This window comes from Anser cygnoides, chromosome 20 (assembly GCF_040182565.1).
Source record: "Anser cygnoides isolate HZ-2024a breed goose chromosome 20, Taihu_goose_T2T_genome, whole genome shotgun sequence".
Classification (NCBI taxonomy): Eukaryota; Metazoa; Chordata; class Aves; order Anseriformes; family Anatidae; genus Anser; species Anser cygnoides.
In genome coordinates, this window is record NC_089892.1 from 11,326,674 (window position 1) to 11,345,351 (window position 18,678).

At 57.3% G+C, this 18,678-nt stretch overlaps 2 protein-coding genes across 4 annotated transcripts; one reads left to right on the top strand and one right to left on the bottom strand.

Annotated features, from left to right (window-relative positions):
* Positions 1-1,738: 1,738 nt before the first annotated feature.
* On the top strand, positions 1,739-11,305 carry LOC106037034 (ectonucleoside triphosphate diphosphohydrolase 8-like). Of its 2 annotated transcripts, XM_013182738.3 has the most exons (10): positions 1,739-2,218; positions 2,631-2,766; positions 3,707-3,824; positions 4,664-4,814; positions 6,673-6,832; positions 7,585-7,818; positions 8,798-9,070; positions 9,507-9,617; positions 10,237-10,374; positions 10,450-11,305. In XM_013182738.3, the coding sequence occupies exons 2-10, from the start codon at positions 2,644-2,646 to the stop codon at positions 10,630-10,632; spliced, it is 1,491 nt and encodes a 496-aa protein (XP_013038192.2). In that variant the 5' UTR covers positions 1,739-2,218; positions 2,631-2,643; the 3' UTR covers positions 10,633-11,305. The 2 variants fall into 2 exon arrangements, with proteins under 2 accessions (XP_013038192.2, XP_066837020.1); XM_066980919.1 differs by lacking the exon at positions 1,739-2,218 and having other exon boundaries at positions 2,662-2,807.
* Positions 11,305-18,674, bottom strand: LOC106037128 (ectonucleoside triphosphate diphosphohydrolase 8-like). 2 transcript variants are annotated; one of them, XM_013182912.3, is made up of 9 exons: positions 18,539-18,674; positions 17,793-17,910; positions 16,957-17,107; positions 16,549-16,708; positions 16,001-16,231; positions 14,723-14,986; positions 14,249-14,359; positions 13,858-13,995; positions 11,305-13,666 (listed from the first exon to the last, which is right to left on the bottom strand). In XM_013182912.3, the coding sequence occupies exons 1-9, from the start codon at positions 18,671-18,673 to the stop codon at positions 13,457-13,459; spliced, it is 1,518 nt and encodes a 505-aa protein (XP_013038366.3). In that variant the 5' UTR covers position 18,674; the 3' UTR covers positions 11,305-13,456. The 2 variants fall into 2 exon arrangements, 1 of the variants encoding a protein (XP_013038366.3); XR_001207830.3 differs by having other exon boundaries at positions 13,529-13,666; positions 13,858-14,041.
* Positions 18,675-18,678: the final 4 nt, after the last annotated feature.

Here is an 18,678-nt window from a genome sequence, read left to right on the forward strand (position 1 = left end):
GGGAAGGGGTCTGCAGCAAGCCTTCACTTGGTCCCAGTTGGGCTCTGCACCTTCTTCTGTTCCCTGAAGTTTCTGCAGGGAGAGTTTTGTCAACAAATTTCCTCGTGACTTGCCTCAGGATTATTTATTGTAAGCAATTGGATCTTTTAACTGAGCTATTTAAAGACAGCATTCCCTCTCCCAGCAAAAGCCCTGTCCTGCCCTGTGCCCACCTGCCCAGAGCCTGTGCTGCCAGCTGCCCACTCCCCAGCTGCAGCCCGGCCGAGCCCTGCCAGCCCCAGCACTCACACGGGCTCTTTGCTCAGGGAAAGCACCGGGGAACGGGTTCTCCTGCCTTCGCTTATGCTCATTTCCTCCCAGGACTCATCCACTTCTCCTCCCAAGAGGAAGGTGGAGGACTGGGGCCCCAGTGGGTGAAGGGGGACGTGTCCTGGCCCCACTCATGGGTGCAAGGTGCTGGGTTCCTGTGGGGAGGTTGCTCCAAGGCCCCCTTGGAGTGACCACGGCTCCTGGAGGGACCGGGACCAGATTCCTGTGCTGGAGCCAAAGACAACGGGTGGGACCACGGGGCCACACGCCCCTGCAGTGGCACACATCCCACTTACTTGAACATGTAGTCCTGCTCACCACATTCACAAGGTGTCCTCTGCTCTCAGAAGCTGTGCTGGTGGACCCGGCAGCACCGCAAGGCTCTGTGCCTGGCGTGTGGTCCCAGCTGCGTCCCAGCTCCCTGCCGGGATGTGCACCAGGCTGGATGCAGACCTGGGGTGCTCCCATCCATCCCTGCTCCCCGCAGCCCAGGGCGCCCTGCTGTGCACCACAGTCCTGCACGGCTGCCTCAGCTTGGGCCCACGAGGTGTGTCCTTCACTGCCCTTGCGCCCACGTGGATTGGGGCCGATATTGTTAAGTGACCTCTGGAACTTTATTTCCTACTGATCGACCAGGAAAAGCAGGCTGAGGGGTCACTCAGCCCAGCTCAGGGGCAGGAGATGGAGGGTCTGGTGGGTGTGGGTGCAGAGCACTGCATGGAGGAACTGGGGTCAGTGCCTCTCTGTCCTGCCTGGGGATGAGCCCCCTCTGCTCAGGAAAGCCCTGTCTGGTGGCTGTGCAGACAGCAGGGGATTTCAGACCCAGGAAGGGAGCAGACACTCAATCACCCTCTTCCACAGAAGACCTGAGTCCAAAGGGTATGTGGTAGGTGGAGATAGGAGCAGAGGAGTGGTGGCACCATTTGGGCTCAACGCATCCCAGCAGCAGCATGTACCAGTGCAAAGGAGGCTGCCAAAGAGTGACTGGCCTGAAGGTCTGAATTGCAGAAGCAGAGAGCCCCGGGGATGGCCAAGCCCCCTGTTTTGTAGGGTGCTGCTTCGGCTTCAGTGCACACAGCAGGGCCTCTGAAACCACCATCCCTCCAGGCACAGGGAAGGGTGCTCTGGGAAAGTCGTAACACACACCGACAGCTCCTCCCTCCTGGCAACTCTGCTTGACTCAGCTGAGATAAGGCAGCTGGGAACTGAGTCCTTCTGCTGCAATCAGCCTTGTGACAGCCGGGTCACACACGAGGAAGGGGTGACCACAGCCCCAGACGGGCCATGTAGACTTCCCCCTTCCCGGGCTCTCGCGCCTCCCCTGGCAAAGCTCAGTGAATGCTGCTGAGACCCCCGGCAGGGCCACCCTCCTCTTCCAGTGTGACAATCCTTCTCATCGTAATAAAACTTCTAATCAAGTCACCTTCCACTTTGTGTGTGATTGCGGAGCATTGGATGCTGGAAACATCACTCTCACCTCTTAAAGACCTTGTAGAGACTTGTAATGGAAGGATTAAGAATGGTCAGAGCAAGGAGAGAACAGAACTGTGTGTGTAAAAGCACCAGAGGAGCAGGGGAATAAGGGTTAAATGGGATAAAAGACAGGCGTTACCCAACAGCCGCAGGACTTCTATGTGTGATTCCATTCAAATGAGGAGGAGGAACTACCTCGGCAAGGATAAGTTGTCAGGAAGATGCACAAGGAGGCTGAGCCATAAATACACACATAAATCAAACATGAGTTTTGCTTAAGGCTGATGAGTTTTGAGGCAAAATGAGGTTGAGAAGACCTTCAACCTGTGTCCACTTCCAAAGGATATAAAAGGTGAGCCCAAGCTGGGTTTGGTGCCAGCAGTGGAGGAGCCCACAGCCACAGTGAGGACTCACAAGCCAGCTCCTGAGCTAACAGGTGAGCTGAACTTTATTGTAAAATAAAATCACCTTCCCCTTCTACAATATCTTGCAGTGGGGTTTGTTGTAATTTCCCATGTCCTTCTTGTTTGGTGCAGTGTTTCTTTTCTTCTTCCTGGACCTGATCCTTCCCACAGCAGTGAGCTGAGCCGGAGGGGCTGTGGGACCTGGAGGACCATTGTGAACCCCCATGGTTGTGCCAGACTCCTGGGGAGAGGCTCCTCTATCCTCAGCCCCACCTTTTTTTTTCCTAATATTGCTGCTCTCAACGAAAGACCTGACTACCCACAAGGACTTTTGAGCTTGAGATACTGTCAGCCTCGGGAGAACTTTTGGGGGTGCTCTCCTCAGTTCTTGCTGACCAGGTGGACGTGTCCAACCACCTTTCTCCTCTGTGTTTGGGTCTGCAGGTGCCTTCCCACGATGTTTGTTAACAAAAAGCTCTTCACCACCACCCTCCTCGGGGTCCTGGTCACACTCTCCATCATCGCCCTTGTTCTCAGCCTGGTGAAGATTGAAGATGTTGCCCTGCCACCCACAGTCAAGGTGAGACCATAAGAGGGTCCCTCAGCAGCCACCCTGGGGAGGTGAGCAGAGACAACGGCTTGTCTTCGGGGTTAGGAGTGAAGAGGGTGGTGGCACCTGCCGTGTATTAGCTGGGTGGGCATTTTGCTTTCATTCCCAGTTGCAGGCAGAAGAAATACAGCCTGGGCACATGGGAGTCAGGTCACTGCACGCTGGGCTGCCTCTGGCTGGCTCCTGCCCTTCATCTGAGGCTGCGTCTCCATGCCCTGCCTGCGGGGCAGCAAGCACAGCCATATCGTGGCTCCTGCATGGCGTTAAGAGCATGCAAGCAGTGAGAAAAAACTGACAGCAGGTTGGGGCCAGACTCCTTGCCAGGCAGCAGAGGGAAGCCTTCTCTGAAACCTGCTGCGTGCCTGATGCGTTACGAAGAAGCGGGTGGGTAGGGCAGAGTCCCTCCATGTGGCCTTTGTCCCCTGGCAGCCTGGCATCCCGCCAAGGCTGCTGAAAGAGGGGTGCAGGGTCCCAGCGGAGCCGGAGGGCTCTTTGGGGAGGGTGACGTGGCCGGGTGCTCAGGGCCAGGTGTGGCTCTGCGGGGCTGGGTGCAGCGATGAGGGGTTGGAGCAGGGGGATGGGGAGCTGCTGGCCCCGAGGTGGGGCAGGGCAGATACAAAAGGCATTTAACAGAAAAAGAAAATAAGAAAGCATGAGGAAATCACCAAGAGAATGCTTGTGTGAGCTGGCATTGTTGAACAGGGCTCAGCAGAGGCAATGAAAAGCCCCTCAGGGAGAGATGCCCATCCTGAGGCCGTGCGCTGGCGGATGCATCCTCCACTGCCGCGCTCTGCCTGGGGTGCAGAGCTGTACCTTGCAGTGGTGCCTTTGGGGCATCCTTGGGGCTGAGCACCCTGGCAGGGGCAGGCTGCTCCTCCCACCAGCATGACATCTTGGTTGTTCCTTCCAGTACGGGATGGTGTTCGATGCGGGCTCATCCCACACCTCTCTGTTTGTCTATGAGTGGGACTCAGACAAGGAGAACGACACCGGTGTGGTCAGCCAGACCTTGTCCTGCGATGTCCAGGGTCAGTATCCCCTGGGCATGGGCTCACATGGCAGATGGGGTGGCCTGCTCTCCTGCTCTTTGCCCAAGCTGGGCATCCCCTCTGCAAGCTGTCACTGCTGTCACGGTGTCACCTGGCTGCAGGCAGGGGGTCTGTAACTCCCGTTTCTTTGCTCATGGCTGGGGAGCCCTCAGCACAAGGTAGTGCCCAATCACTTGGTGGGACTGAAGTGTCTTGGAGCTCCTCTGGAGTTTCATCCTCCGCCTGGGACTGCCACCAGCAGCACAAGCTGCTGTCCCCAGGGAAGGTCTCATCCATAGAGCTGGGGGCATAGCTGGGGGACACAGTGGGGACCCTGAGGCAGCTCTTGCCCATTCTGGTTGGTGCCTTGGCTCATACACTGCTTGGAGGTGACATGTCCCATTGCCTCTGCTTTTAGCTTCTTGGGCTCTGCTTTGCCTCAGTGCTCTCTGCTGCAAGGCTGGCAATTGCGCTGGCATCCACAGAGGAGGGCATTGACACTCCACTGGGACTTGGTGATGGGGCAGGGAAGGGACTTTGAAAATGGCCATTCTACCTCTTGTGTGCCTGCAGAGGGCCCAAACCTGTATAACCCCAGTAATGAAACATGGCTAAGTGTTAAATACCCAGTCGGGGCTTGGCTGGGAGCACAGATGCAGTGGGACAGCACTCAGAGGTGGAGGAGCAAAAGAGGAGACCTGGGTGAGCCAGGTCCTGCAGGACCAGGGGACCCTGACAAAACACCCGTTGTTCCAAGAGGTGAAAGATGTCACTGCCCTATGTCCTCCTGCTCCTTCACCTCTTCCGCATCAGCCTGTCCCAGCCTGACTCTCTTCCAGGGCCAGGTATATCAAGCTATGCCAACAATCCCCCAAAAGCCGGTGATTCCCTAAGAGAGTGCTTGGATAAAGCCCTGAAGGTCGTTCCTGCTGAGAAGCAGAGGGATGTCCCAGCTTACCTTGGAGCAACGGCAGGCATGAGGCTACTGAGGTACTGCTGTGGGGTGCGGGGCTGACGGGGCAGTGGCACAGCATCCTCTCCTGCTCTCAGCTCTCCTGCTGCCTTGAGCCAGGCCCACTGCCAGACCAGTGGGGACACACAGGTGGCTGAGCTGTCCTGGGCATTTGTTCCGGGGGTTTAGGGAGGCTGCTCATAGATACCCATTGGCAGCCTGGGACCCCACGGCCCAGGAGGGTTCTGCATCTGCCCAGATGAGCCATATGCCTAGATGGATCTGTGCTGGTGGGTAACGGGGCAGAGGCAGGAGGCAAAGTGGTTTGTGGGTCCTGACCTTTCCCCATCCAGTATTAGCTCTCTTCAAACATCAACCTTCATTTCATGGTTTTTGTTTTTATGGTTGCACATTTCTAAAATGATTTCTGTGCCCTGGCAATCTGACCTCTTCCCTGGGAAGGAGCTGGGTCATAGCCTGAAGCTTACTCACTTCAGAGAGCGAGCACAAGCCCACAGCCCCGGGACACCCCACTTGGAGGTCCGAAACCAGCCTGGCACCTTTCCGACAGACCCCTGAGCTCAGCAGCCAGCTCTGGCTTTGGCAGGGGGTCAGTGGGTGGTCATATGTGACCCTCAGCAAGTTGCAGATGACAGCGATCTGAGTGGTGCAGTCGACATGCTGGAGGGAAAGGATGTCACCCAGAGGGAGCTGGACAGGCTCAAGAGGTGGTCCCGTGTGTACAACATGCAGTTCAACAAGGCCAAGTGCAAGGTTGTGCACCTGGGTTGGGGCAGTCCCAAGCACAAATACAGGCTGGGTGATGAGTGGATCGAGAGCAGCCCTTCAGAGGACTGGGGGTACAGGTGGATGAAAAGTTAAACATGAGCCAGTAGTGTGAGCTTGTAGCCCAGAAAGCCAACTGCGTGCTGGGCTGCTCCAACAGCAGAGTGGCCAGCAGGGCGAAGGAGGTGATTGCCCCCTCTGCTCTGCTCTTGTGAGACCCCACCTGGAGCCCTGCGTTCAGCTCTGGGGCCCCCAGCACAAGAAGGACATGGACCTGCTAGAGTCCAGAGGAGAACATTAAGATGATCAAGGGTCTGGAGCACCTCTCCTACAGAGACAGACTGAGGGAGTTGGGATTGTTCAGCCTGGAGAAGAGAAGGCTCCAGGGTGGCTTTATAGAGGCCTTCCAGTGCCTAAAGGGGGCTGCAGGAAAGCTGGGGAGGGACTCATTGTCAAGGAGTGGAATAATAGGGCAAGAGGGAATGGCTTTAAACTAAAAAGGGTAGGTCTAGATTAGATATAAGGAAGAAATTCTATGCAATGAGGGTGGTGAGGCCTTGGCCCAGGCTGCCCAGAGGAGCTGTGGGTGCCCCATCCCTGGCAGTGCCCAAGGCCAGGCTGGATGGGGCTGGAGCCTGGTGGGAGGGGTCCCTGCCCATGGCAAGGGTTGAAACTGGATGGGCTTTAAGGTTCTTTCCAACCTAAACCCTTCTATAGTACAATGATTGCATGATTTTCTGATGTCCTATGTTACGTAGCACATTAGATGAGCTTGTCCAGAAGGTCCCCTCTGGCCTTCAACACCGTGAAGATACTTAGGTAGCAAAGGGTAGCCTGGCAAACCACTATGTGACTGGGATCAAGCTGCACTGGAGGGAAGAGGTCAATATTGTTCCTAGATTTGTGATTCTGAGCCTAGATGGTGGGACAGCTAGGATTTAGGCAGCAGAAGCTCTGTGAGCAGCTCCCACAAGTTACGTAGCAGGAAACACCATTTCACACCATCTGCCTGTTGCAAAAAGCTCAAGCGAAGAAGCAAACTGTTTCTTGTGCTTCCTCTGCAGTACTGATGTAGTTGGGTATGGGTCTTGACCTTTGAATCCTTCTTAGGCTACAGAACAGCTCAGCCACAGACCAAATCCTGGCCGAAATCGCTAAAACCATGCAAGAGTACCCTGTGGCTTTCCATGGGGCTCGGATCATTACAGGAGAAGAGGAGGGAGCTTATGGCTGGATCACCATCAACTACCTGCTGGAGTCCTTCACCAAGGTGGGTGACAGGCAAAACACCCACTCTTTTGATAGCGCAGAAGGAAGGGACTGTGTTAATGGCTTTCAGCAGTGGTCTGGGGGCAGCAGCCAGTTATCCTCTGACTTGCCCCCAGTGAAAGAGGCAAGAAATCAGGAATGGGGGTGCTTCTGCTAAAAACTGTGGGCACCACGTGGACATGGGGTCTCTTAGGGGCCATACAGCCCAACAGGGACAGTTTGCTCCTGACAGGCTTTGCCTCGCTGCCCTGGGAAGGTCCATGTCCACGTGGCACCGGGAGGTCTGTGCTTGGGTTCCACGTGTCATTCTGAAGGAGGCTGGAGCCAAACCTGCTTCCTGCCGTCCTCGCTTTCCGCACTGCCACAGCTGCCCGCAGTGCCGGCGAACGGAGCCTTTCTGTCCTTCCCCTGGCTCTGATGGCCCGCAGCCCTCTCTCCAGAAGAGCAGAGGTCCACCCCCTCCAAGTCAGGTCCCCTGCAGCCCTCTGGGGGCACAAGTGACCTTGAGCCCACTGAGCCCACGTCTTGACCATCAGATGGTTCAACCTCTGTTTTCTCCTGGCTCTGAGGAATGTCCAGGCTGGTTGAGCTGGGAAGGCAGTGGGACCTCATGTACAGAAAGAGACAGCTAAGACCCCACACCCATCACATTTAGTAACAAAACCCCACTGACTTAAATGGATGACAGTTTTGCTCAGGGCAAGTAATCGCAGCCATATCCCACTCCTCTTCCTCTCCTGTTTGTCTTGGCAGTACTCCCCCAAAGCACACATGTGGGTCCGTCCAGAGGCAGCCAACATTTTTGGGGCGCTGGATCTTGGAGGAGCATCAACTCAGATCAGCTTTATCCCCAAAGGTTCAGTTATAAACTGGAACGAAACCTCCAGGTTCTTGCTGTACGGGTATAACTACAACATCTACACACACAGCTACCTCTGCTACGGGCAGAATGAGATGCTGAAGCGCCTGGCAAAGGAGCTAATTCTGGTGAGAGGAGACTTGGGGGGTAATCAGACTACCCTCGGGATACCAAGCACAGGCTTGTTAACGTATAAAAACAAGAACGGATAATGCTCTTTCAGAGAGGCATCAGCAGGGACTGAGAACAGGTACAGAAACGGGTAGGCAGGCGTGGGGAGGAGCATGGGAAGCACCAGAAGGGGAGGCTCAGGAAAGATCATCTGCCTGTATGCATCTGCCTTGCAGGAGGGTGCAGAAAAGGCAGGATCAGACTCTTCTCAGAGGTGCAAAGTGACATTGCCACAAGCTGGAACATGGGAGCTTCTGACCAGATGCAGAACTTTTTCCCAAAAAAGGGTAGCCAAATATTGGAATAGGACCCAGAAATGCTGTGGAGTCACCACCCTTGGAGACATTCAAAACTTGTCGGGACAAGGCTCTGACCAACCTGATCTAGTTGGTGATGCTTTAAGGAGGGGGCTGGTGCAGAGTCTGATAGCTGGCCCCTAGCCTCAACTACTCTGTGAATGTGTGGGCCTGAGAAAAGACAACCAGAGACATTGCTCAGGGCACTTTTGGAAGGTCAGAGGGGAAGAGGGTCTTCATGGAGTTACACCTTGCCTGAGGTTTGTTCATGCTGCATAGCCAGGAAGATCCCATGTGGTGTCCCTGGATGGGACTGGAGCTGGAGTAAGAGCTGGGGTAGAGAGGGTCTGTGTGTCCCAGACCATGGAGCAGCTTGCTGGGTCTGCAGCATCTGTCTGCCTCAGTGGGAGAAGGGTATCGTGCAGACTGGAGCTGCATAAAGCAGGGGGAAGAACTAATGCTAAGCTCAGGCTGGGACTGCAGGCGGACAAGACCAGGATTAAACAGCGTGGGGGTCATTCCCTGCTGTGGAGGTGGGATATGCCTGCACCATGGTCCTGGAGGGAAGCCACCTGGCATGCCCACCAAGAGGTTTGGAGAAGGCTGCAGCCTGCAAATCACAGAATTTTGCTATTCCCAGGAGTCGTCCTCCAGCACACGAGTCGAACACCCGTGCTACCCCAAAGACTACAATGAAACCATCTCACTGTCTTCCTTCCACACCAGCCCCTGCACCAACGCGAGCGACCCACGCCTGTCCCCCAGTGACAGAAATGTGACCCTGGAGGGCAGGGGCAATGCCAGCGGGTGCCTGGTTGCCATCAGGAAGCTCTTCAACTTCTCGGCATGTGGCCACAGCCAGGACTGCACCTTCGATGGCGTCTACCAGCCCCCCATCAGCGGGCAGTTCTTTGTAAGGCAAACCCTGCCCCCCCACCTGCCAAGCTGCACGTGTCCCCTGGGCACTACAGTGTCACGCTGTGCCCCGTGCCACTGTCACCTCCCCACAGCAGAACAGGGGCAAGAAGCAGCCACATTGCTGGTGCCCCAGGGCACATCAGGGCTTGCTGATGGTGGGTTTTCCAGCCAGAGCTCCATATGGGACCATTTTAATAAGACAGGAGCTTAGCCAAAAATAAGTTTTCAGTAAAAAAAAAAAGAGCAGGCACACAGACCCCCAGCCATCATCTCTGCCGGGACAGGGACAGCGATGCTTAGGGCTGTGCAAGGGTGGGACAGACCTGGTGAAGCCGCCCCTGCAGGCAGTTGTGCTCTGAGGGAGACAGAGCCGCTCCCCCGGGGGGTTCTCTCACGGTAACAGATCAGCGACTGTACCTCTTGCCTTTCAGGCCTTTTCTGCTTTTTACTATAACTTCAAGTTTCTCAACCTGACCGAGGGGCAGCCACTGGCCACCGTCAGGGAGACCATCGAGCGTTTCTGCGCAAGGAGCTGGGAGGACGTATGTTCCTCATGATCGGAGGCTCTGGGGCAGCTGCACAAGCAGATTGGTGGGGGGACTGCCCCAGGGAGAGGCTCCCTGATTGCTGAGCTGTGCCCTACACAGCGGAGCCATCCCTGGGCTCTGGGAGGGAGCCAGGACCATCCTACAGCTATCCTTAGGGGCCCTTTTTGCCCATGCAACATGGGGAAAGGGGCAGGTCAAAGCAGCATTGTGTCCCCATCATCATGGGAGCTGGGATGGAGGTGGGGATGGAGCCCTGGAGGAGGGTGGGAGGATTCAGCTGCTGGGGAGGAGTCAAACGGGGATGAGTAAGGTCAAGAAGTGTGATAGGACCACCACGGGGCAGAGAGCAGGAGCCCCTTGTACAAGGAGGCTGAAATGGGAGAATTTGGGGTGAAAGAAACTCCATCCAATATGTCTCTGTACTTTCATGTGGGGATTAAATCCTTCTCAAAGGAGTTGTCCTGTGTAGACAGAACCAAAACACCCGTATGGCCCTGAAGCCTTTTTCTGCATGCTGGTGGTTGTGGAGCCATTGCTCCTTGAGCAGGGCATTGTCCCTGAATGGAAATGACTTGCAAATAACTTCCCTTCCTCTCTAAACATCCCCTCCCAGCTTTCTTCCAGCTACCCTGAAGAGAACCCTGAGAGGCTGCCCAAATACTGCGCCAACGCCAACTACATCCTCACACTCCTCCTCGACGCCTACAAGTTCAACGAGAGCAGCTGGAACAACATCTTCTTCCAGATAAAGGTGAACGGCAAACCTGGCCGGTGGGTGGGGACAGGGCAGCGCTACGCTAACTCAGCGCCCCCTCTCCTCACGCAGGCGGGGAGCGCCGACGTGGGCTGGACGCTGGGCTACATGCTGAACCTCACCAACATGATCCCGGCGGAGGCTCCGGGGCGGCTGAAGGGGCATGCTCCCTCCCTGTGGGCTGCGGCCGTCGCCTTTGTCGCCCTCACACTGGCCTTGGGGCTCATTGCCCTGCTCCTGCTCTTGCGCGTGTAGGAACAGCAACCTCCAGGGCACTGAAGAACCAGCGGCTGGCCCATGGGACTGGCCCCAAACGTGAAGAGAGGCACTACAGGAGGTTTTCAGATCAGCCTACGCACCGCAGCCATGCCGATCTGCCTCCTCGCACCGCCACGCCTGTTACAGGTCCGGCCTGCACCCACCAGCCGGAGCGTGGGGCTGGGCAGAGCCAGCCGGGCCATGGAGGACCTGGGTGCCGGACCGGCAGCCTGTGGCCACAGGCACCTGGTGGCCGGGTGCTTCCTCCAGTGCTGGGTCTGACCATGGTCAGCCAGGAGGGTCCCTGCCAGGTCTGCCAGCCTGAGGGCATGCAAGGCCCTGTGGTGCCCCAGCTGGCTCTCCTAAATACCCATTGTCTGGGCTCAGCTGATGGCCTTGGAGATGAAAGGCAAACTGAGCATCCAGAGCCAGAAGGGTGGTCCATGCCTCCCCACAGGGCCCATATCCCCTCCCCTCCCCTTCCCTCCCCTCCCCTCTCTTCCCTTCCGTAATGGGATAAAGGGATCGCCGTTCCCAAGCACCTTCCCAGACACCGGGCTGTCCCGCCAGCACAAGTCCTGTGCACGCTGGGTGTCAGGCTGTGACTCCAGCAGGCTGCAAGTCCTGCCCTGACCTGCACAGGGCACTGAACTGGGTCCTGCCCACAGCTGTGTCCTTGCCTTTGCCTTTGGTCCTGCTCACTCCTTATCTGCCCTGCGCATGATTCATCTTGTTATTTGCCGGCAGCACATTTGCCTCCCGGCAGTACAGAGCTGACATTTGCTGTTTCTGCAGACAGGCAAGCACCCAACCACTCCTGTTATCCAGAAATAAACATTGCAAAAGGCAGCAAAGACAGAAATGCTTGTTCTATTGCTCCTGAGCAGATAAGATTTTATTGCTTCCATGTCCCAGGTAAGGGCCGGTTATGATGACGACAGGAACTCAGGGGAAAGGGGACAGGATTGCCCCAGCCACAGGAAGTGAAATCCATCCCCTCAGCACCGCCCAGTGCTGCAGGGAGCAGGGTGCTCGCCCCATGCGGTGCCCACCGGACCTTGGGGGCGCACCAGGACATCTTCCAAGAGCTGGGGTTCCCAAATCGCCTGGGTGCTGGAAAGGGCGAGATACCTGCCTGGCACAGACACAGGGCACAAATGACAAAAGATGGACCTTGTGTGGGAAAACAGGGGGGCTACTCCCATCTGTTGTCTACCCAGACTTCAGTAAGGCCTTTGGCACTGTCCCCCATAAGATCCTCATAGAGAAGCTCTTGAAGTAGGGGCTGGATGGGTAGATTGAGGTGGACTGAACAGCCACACCCTTGGAGGGTCATTAGCAGTGTGCCCCAGGGGTCAGCTCCGGGTCCAGACGTGTTTAACAACTTCGTTAACGATCTGGATGAAGGGGCAGAGCGTACCTTCAGCAAGCGTACAGCTGGCACAAAATGGGGTGGCATTGCTGATGCACCAGGGGGCCCCACTGCCAACCAGAGGGCCCTCAACAGGCTGGAGGAATGAGCTGATGGGATCCGCCTGAGGTTCCCCAGGGAGAGAGGTGCAGGGTCCTTCCCTCCCCCCGGGGAGGAACAGCCCCGGCACCAGGACGTGCTGGGGGCACCCAGCTGGAAGCAGCCTGGCCAGAAGGGCCCTGCTGGGCACCAAGCTGACCGTGGGGCAGCAACCGGCCCTCCCTCGGGGCAAAGAAGGCAGGGAATGGTGCCCTGGGCTGCATTAGGGAAAATAATACCAGCAGGTGGGGGGAGGTGATCCTTCCCCTCTTTCAGCACTGCTGAGGCCACCCCCTGAGGGCTGGGTCCCGCTTGGGGCTCCCCAGAACAAGAGACCCGGAGCGAGTCCCCTGAAGGGCCATGGAGACGAGCAAAGGCCTGGAGCCCCTCTGCTGTGAGGAGAGGCCGAGAGAGCTGGGACTGCTCAGCCTGGGGAAGGGGGGGCTCCGGGGGGATCTCATCAGTGCCTAGAAATACTTGCCACAGAGGGAGGCTGCTCTCATCAGTGGTGCCCAGTGCCAGGACAAGAGGCAAAGGGCACAAACTGGAGTACAGGAGGCTCCCTCTGAGCACCAGGCAGCCCTCCTGTGCCATGTGGATGGTGGGGCACTGGCACAGGCTGCCCAGAGAGGTTATGGAGTCTCCAAAGCTGCATGGACATGGTGCTGGGAAAGGAGGAAGCCTGCTGGAGCAGGGGTTGGATCAGAGGGACCCAGAGGTGCCTCCAGCCTCAGCCATGCTGTGATTCTGTGACTCCCCACCTCACACAACTTCCCAGTCCTGGGCAGAGCCCAGGCCAACTTTCCCCCATGGCCCCAACATCCCTCTAGGTGGCACCTCTGTCCCACCTGGGGTATCTGCTGTAGGTGGCGACCAGCCCTGCGATGATCCTGTTGCTGCCAGACACCGCTTCTCTCTTCCTGGCCGCTCTGGTCATAGCTGCCCCCCATCACTGCTGTTGCCAAGCCCCCAGTGCTGAGCCCTGCCCCACACAGCCATGCCCTTTCTCCTAAAGGCTTCTTCAACCAGCAGCAAGGGGAAAGAGAAACCACACAGCACACAGTTACAGGGTGGGGTTTTTTGGTTTTTTTTTGTTTGTTTGTTTGGTTGGTTGGTTTTGTGTTTTTTTTTTTTTGTTTTTGTTTTTTTTTTAAGCCTTGTGCTGCTTCCAGCTCACTAGGCCATGACACAGGTGCCCCACATTAGAAGTGCACAGCTCTGGGACACGGGACCCATTCCCCCCATGGCAGCTCCTTGCACAAGCTTGGCAGCAGGACCAGGTGGCTGCAGCAGCCTCTGCAGCCAGCACTGCTAGAGGCTCTCATAACCGGAGTATTTCTTCTGGTAGCACACAGCCACGAGCAGGCAGAAGGTGAGAACCAGCATGACGGCCAGCAAGACCGTGGCTGCTATCCAGTTGCTTCTTGGGAGCCCTATGACACTCTGGGGGGCCTCCGGGGGAATCATGTTGGTGAGATTGAGCATATAGCCCAGAGTCCAGCCCACATCTACATTTGAGACCTGCGCAGACAGAGAAGGAAGAGGGATGTGAAGGGTTGCAAAGTACCAGGCAAGCCTGGACGTGGGTGGTGGACTGTGCCAACCTATCATCCCCTGTTCCCGCACCCTGGTGGGGCAGAGCAGGGTGGGCACAAGCGTGCAAGCTTAGCGAAGCAGCTGCGAGGCAAGGTGGCAGCTGGGCGCTTTCCTACCTGCTGGCGGAAGTGGATGTTGTGCCACGTCTTGTGGTTGAATTTGTAGCCTTGCAGCAGGAGGGTGAGGGTGTAGGAGCTGGCTGCGCAGGAGTCACGGAGGTGGGTCCTGTTCACAGTGGGAAACTCCTTCTGCAGCTGTAGATGTGGAAGAGCAAAGGGAGGCAGCCAGTGGGGAAGGGCCCTGCAGTGCAATCAGGAGCAGCAGCTGTGAGGCTGCAGGCTGCTCTCCCACCTCTTTCCCTGCCCAGAGATCTTTGTGCTCTTTCCAGCTCCCTCCAGCTGCCCTTCTGCGCAGCACAGGACAGGCTGTGGCAGGCTCTCAAGCTGCCCAGCGTCCAGGCTGGGTGAAATATGGGCAGGGGCCAGCAGCAGCTAGGCGGGATCTTACCTTCTTCCAATTCCTGGTGCAGAATTTCCAGACAGTGTCATTGACTGAGCTCAGGGACTGCTCTCCAGTCAGGTTCAGAAAGTGAAGGCTGTAATAAAACCCTGAAAAGGCCTGTGGGTGTTTATGACCAAAAGCAGCAGGTTAGTGAAGGGCCCAGGTTTTCCTGCCACCCTCCACCCTCACTCTGGGTGCCCTGCGGGTGTCCGCAGGGCAGACCACGTAGGGTGCTGCCTGCTGACCAGCTTGAAGAGAGCCCTGGAGACTCTGGAAATACAGAATATGGTAGTCTGTTTGGCACACCAGTGAGCACCCTGCATGTCTCCATACATCAGGAACACCACAGCTTTCAAGGCATCCATTGTCACTGGCACTATTCACTTTCCTCCCACAACAGGTTTCCCAGAGCCTTGGCCAGCCTCTGGTGCCCCAAAACCCCACACCCACACCACCACCGTGGGGCCGGAGGCTCCTTACAAAGAACTGTCCCCACACGGGAGGCTGATAAACCCCGTTGAACCCGCACGTCCTGTTGGTCCCACAGGTGAAGTTGAAGAGTTTCTGCATGGCAGCGCTGCACGCCGCCGGGTCCCCTGTCCCCGTTACCGTGAGGACCTGTGCGGGGCTGGGTGTGCTCGGTGCGGTGACACAGGGGCTGTTGTAGAGCTCTGCCGTGGTGACGTTCTCCTGGTATTCCCTGGGGTAGCAGGGGTGCAATATGTGCTGGGAAGACAGGTTGCCCTGGAGAGAGAGGGAGGCATTAGCATCACTCTGGCACTGAGGATGAGGATGGAGAGAAGCAGCCCACAGACAGTGCCTGTTCCCACACCCAGACGCAGGCACCCTGCCATCACGCAGGCCCATGAGGTCTCATCGATACCAGGCCACCACCATGCTATGAGGTGCAGGCACAGTGCTGTAGGCACAGCCAGGGCATGCCATGTCGCAGTCAGGGATCAGCTACAGCAACAGCTGCATGCCCAGGGCCTTGGGGTTTTGTGCCCTGTGCTGAGTGTGCACCCATTTTGTCCCCATTCTTCCTTTCTAGTGTCACCAGACTCAGAGGCAGAGCCAAAGCTGAGAAACCACTTAATCAGAAATGAAATGGATACTGATTTCTGTCCGCTAATATGCTCTGGATGTTGCCTTTTGCCCATTCTTGTTCCAAGCATCATGAGCTGGCATTGAAACCTTGCCCCTCAGCCACGCTACAGACACGAGTGCTACCCTGAGCAGCAACGACACCTCCCTCCACTCTCCCAGCACCTGCCTCTGAAGACCAGCCTATTCAGACTCCTCCTCATAAACCCAAGTTATTTCCTACCAGGCGTATGCTAAAAAATCCCACTGTGTCTCCCCCAACCTCCTGGCCCCCAGTGTGTTCCCTCCCCCAGGACTCAGGTCCTTCTAGCAGCTGTGATGAGGCTGGGCTGGCACAGCCCCTCCATCAGGACAGGGAAGGAGAGTGGGTGGGCAAGATGGCCCTGGGACAGGACCCCGGGCACCAGCTGCCTTGGCAATGCCTGTGGTCAGGCACCAGGCATCTGACTCGATCTGTTTCATTCCTGCCCTGATGTTGGGGCACGCCTGAGGTGGCTCCTGAAAAGGTGGCCCCATTGCATCCGCTATCCTGACTGCTGCTTACACAAAGGCACTGAGCCCCCTGGTCACAACACCCAGCACGTGCTGCCTGCCCAGCTCAGTGAGATCAGGGCTTTGGCTGCAGCAGATGAGCACAAGGCTGGAGGCAATTACCTGATGTAAAGATGCCATCAGCCTCTTCAGGGCTTGCCTTTGTCCATAGCAGAGGTAGCTGTGGGTGTAAATGGAGTAGTTGGTCCCGTACAGTCTGAGGAGAGCTCTTGTGTTGCTGTCATCTATGGTGGTCCCAGGAAGAAATGTGATCTGGGTGGAAGCCCCACCAAGGTCCAGAGCTCCAACGGCATCCTCCACTGGTGGGTGGGTCCACTTGCCTGTGAAGGAATGCTGCCCCGAACCGAGACTCACTTACAGGGCGCACAGACCCAGTGCAGGGTGAGCGCAGGAGTATTGGCTTCCCAGCCCAAACTACAGCATGGCAGGGAGAGGGGACCCACAGTTCACTGGCCTCACAGCCTCTAGGGCTCCTCCAGACACTGTGGGGGCTGATGCAGCTCCAGATTTCCCTGTTTCACCTTCAAACAAGGACTGACCCCAGGGGATCCTGACCCTGATGCCCAGAAATACTGAGGATGTTCCATCAAAGCCGGATCTCCCAGCACAGTGAGACCTTCCCTCCCCTCTGCCCTCTCACCATCCCATACCTTGATGAGTGTCTCCAGCAGGTAGTTGACGGTGATCCAGCCGAAGGAGCCTTCCTCGTTCCCTGTGAGGATCTGAGCTCCACGGAAGTCCACAGGGTACTCTCGAATGGCCTTGGTGACCTCAGCGAAGACCTGCTCAGCTTTTGTGCTGTTTTGCTCCCTGCGAAGGGAAGGGGAGCATGGTATGGGCAGAAAATGTGTAACGACAGGGTCACTGGTTCCCCACCACAAATGGGTCCACCAGAGATGCCAGCCAGGAGGGCAAAGTGTCCCTTCAACCTTGCAACATAACCTCTGAGCCCCTCCCATCACCAGCAGCCCTGTCGCAGTGCTGCTTTCACTGGAGAGCAGGCTCTGAGGGTTTGGGGCAGGGCTGTGGAGGTGCGTAGCTCCAGGCAGCGCCAGTACCTCAGCAGCCGCATGCCCGCTGTGGCCCCCAGGTAGGCGGGGGTGTCCCGCTGCTGCTCTGCAGGGATGAGCGTCATGGCCTTGTCCAGGCAGGGCTTCAGGCTGGCTCCAGCCCCAGCGGGGTCATCTGCGTAGCTGGAGATGCCAGATCCTGCAAGACAGCACCCCCTGATGGAGCCAGCCCAGGAGGGATGAGATAGCAGAGGACATGTCCACCCATCCTACCGCCCAGGGAGCTCTCTCAGCCTCCCTGGCAATACTCAGAAGTCTCAGTCACTGCCCAAAACTCTGTGTTTTGGGCGTACCTAAAAGACAGGTACTGACCCAAGGAGCAGGTAGGAAATGCAAGCAAAAACTCAACAGAGACACAGTAACATTTATCTGAAGAGCTCTTAGGAGGCCTCGTGGGAACATGAAGACACACTTTAAGTCATGAAAGAAACTGTAAAGAGATGTTATGGGAAGAGCTAAATAATTGGTTGCACTGGAGAAGACTCGAGCTCTGCACTTCCAACACCCAAGGCCGCAAGATGAAGCACAACACCTGGCTGCAAGATGAAGCACAACACCTGGCTGCAAGACAAGACTGGTTCCACGAGCTGTGCTAACTGGGGGCCCAATTTCTTCCCCACCTCTGGGCAGCCTCTGGGCACCTCACCCTGATACTCTAGGGCTCCCTAAACCACAGCCTCTCCCCCACAACAGTTTAGTTTGGTTCTTCTGGGCCATCTCCTTTTGGCACAGCACATGCTGTAAGACTCTGGTCGCCCACCATGCTGCAGGAGTTAGGGACAGCAACGTGGGGCAGACGGGCAGACCTGTCCTGGCACACTCACCATTCACGGTGCAGGTTTCCACCTGGCTGACAATGCCTGTGCCATTCTCCTTGTTCGCAGGCCACTGGTAGATGTAGAGAGCCGTGTGCGTGGAGCCAGCGTCAAACACCATTCCGTACTGGGGAGGCAGAGGGGACACGAGGTGACAGCATTCTTGGGGCTGCACCAACTGCCATGGGAAGTCTCGCTTCCTACGTGTACCCGCCAGCAGCAACCCTCAGCCTCCCTTCCCCGGTCCCGCTTCTCTTCTAAGGCCCTGACGTGGCCAGCCAAGGCAGCCACCGCAGAGGGAAGACAGGCAGGACGGCTGCAGGATGCGCGGAGCAGGGAGGCATCCCGACATGTGCTACAGAGCTCAGCCAGGGCTGCTGTCAGACCTGCAGCCGTGGCAGATCTCACAAAAATCTGTGATTTTTAACAAGTCTGCAAAAGCCCGTATGAGACGACAGCAGAAAGCAACAGGAGAGCGAGAAGGAAAGCACCGCGCGGTCCAGAGGTCTGACACCAGGGAAGAGCAAGCGCCCGGGTGAGGACGGCGCAGTGCGGGAGGCAGGCTGCCCTTCGCCTTCCCCTCCTCGCCAAGGAGACGGGACCACGGTGTGGGGCCCGGCCCGCCAGGCCCTGCCTCTGCTAAGCCCGGAAAAGCTGGGCCGGTCCTGGGCAGCCTCGCAAGCGGCAGTGCCGGGGCAGGAGCCGGGCCGAGCAGTGGAAGGGGTTGGCGGCCCTTCCTGGCCCCGGGCACCTACTTTAGTCCTCGCGGGAAGGGCAGCGTCCCTGTCCGGGCCCAGCACCAGGAGGAAGACGGCCGCCACCAGCACCGCCAGCACGACCAGCGCAGCTGCCGAGCCCCAGCCCGCCGCCCCGGCCCGCCACGGCCTCATCGTGC

Bases quoted from the DNA above. Each gene is read 5' to 3' on its own strand.
- LOC106037128 (XM_013182912.3), bottom strand. From the start codon at position 18,673: ATGAGGCCGTGGCGGGCCGGGGCGGCGGGCTGGGGCTCGGCAGCTGCG. The intron at 14,360-14,722 runs GTAAGGAGCCTC...AAACACCCACAG, and splicing joins CCGTGTGGGGACAGTTCTTT to GCCTTTTCAGGGTTTTATTA. The intron at 13,667-13,857 runs GTAGGAAAGCGC...CTGTCTGCGCAG, and splicing joins ACATCCACTTCCGCCAGCAG to GTCTCAAATGTAGATGTGGG.
- LOC106037034 (XM_013182738.3), top strand. From the start codon at position 2,644: ATGTTTGTTAACAAAAAGCTCTTCACCACCACCCTCCTCGGGGTCCTG. The intron at 3,825-4,663 runs GTCAGTATCCCC...ACTCTCTTCCAG, and splicing joins CTTGTCCTGCGATGTCCAGG to GGCCAGGTATATCAAGCTAT. The intron at 6,833-7,584 runs GTGGGTGACAGG...TTGTCTTGGCAG, and splicing joins TGCTGGAGTCCTTCACCAAG to TACTCCCCCAAAGCACACAT.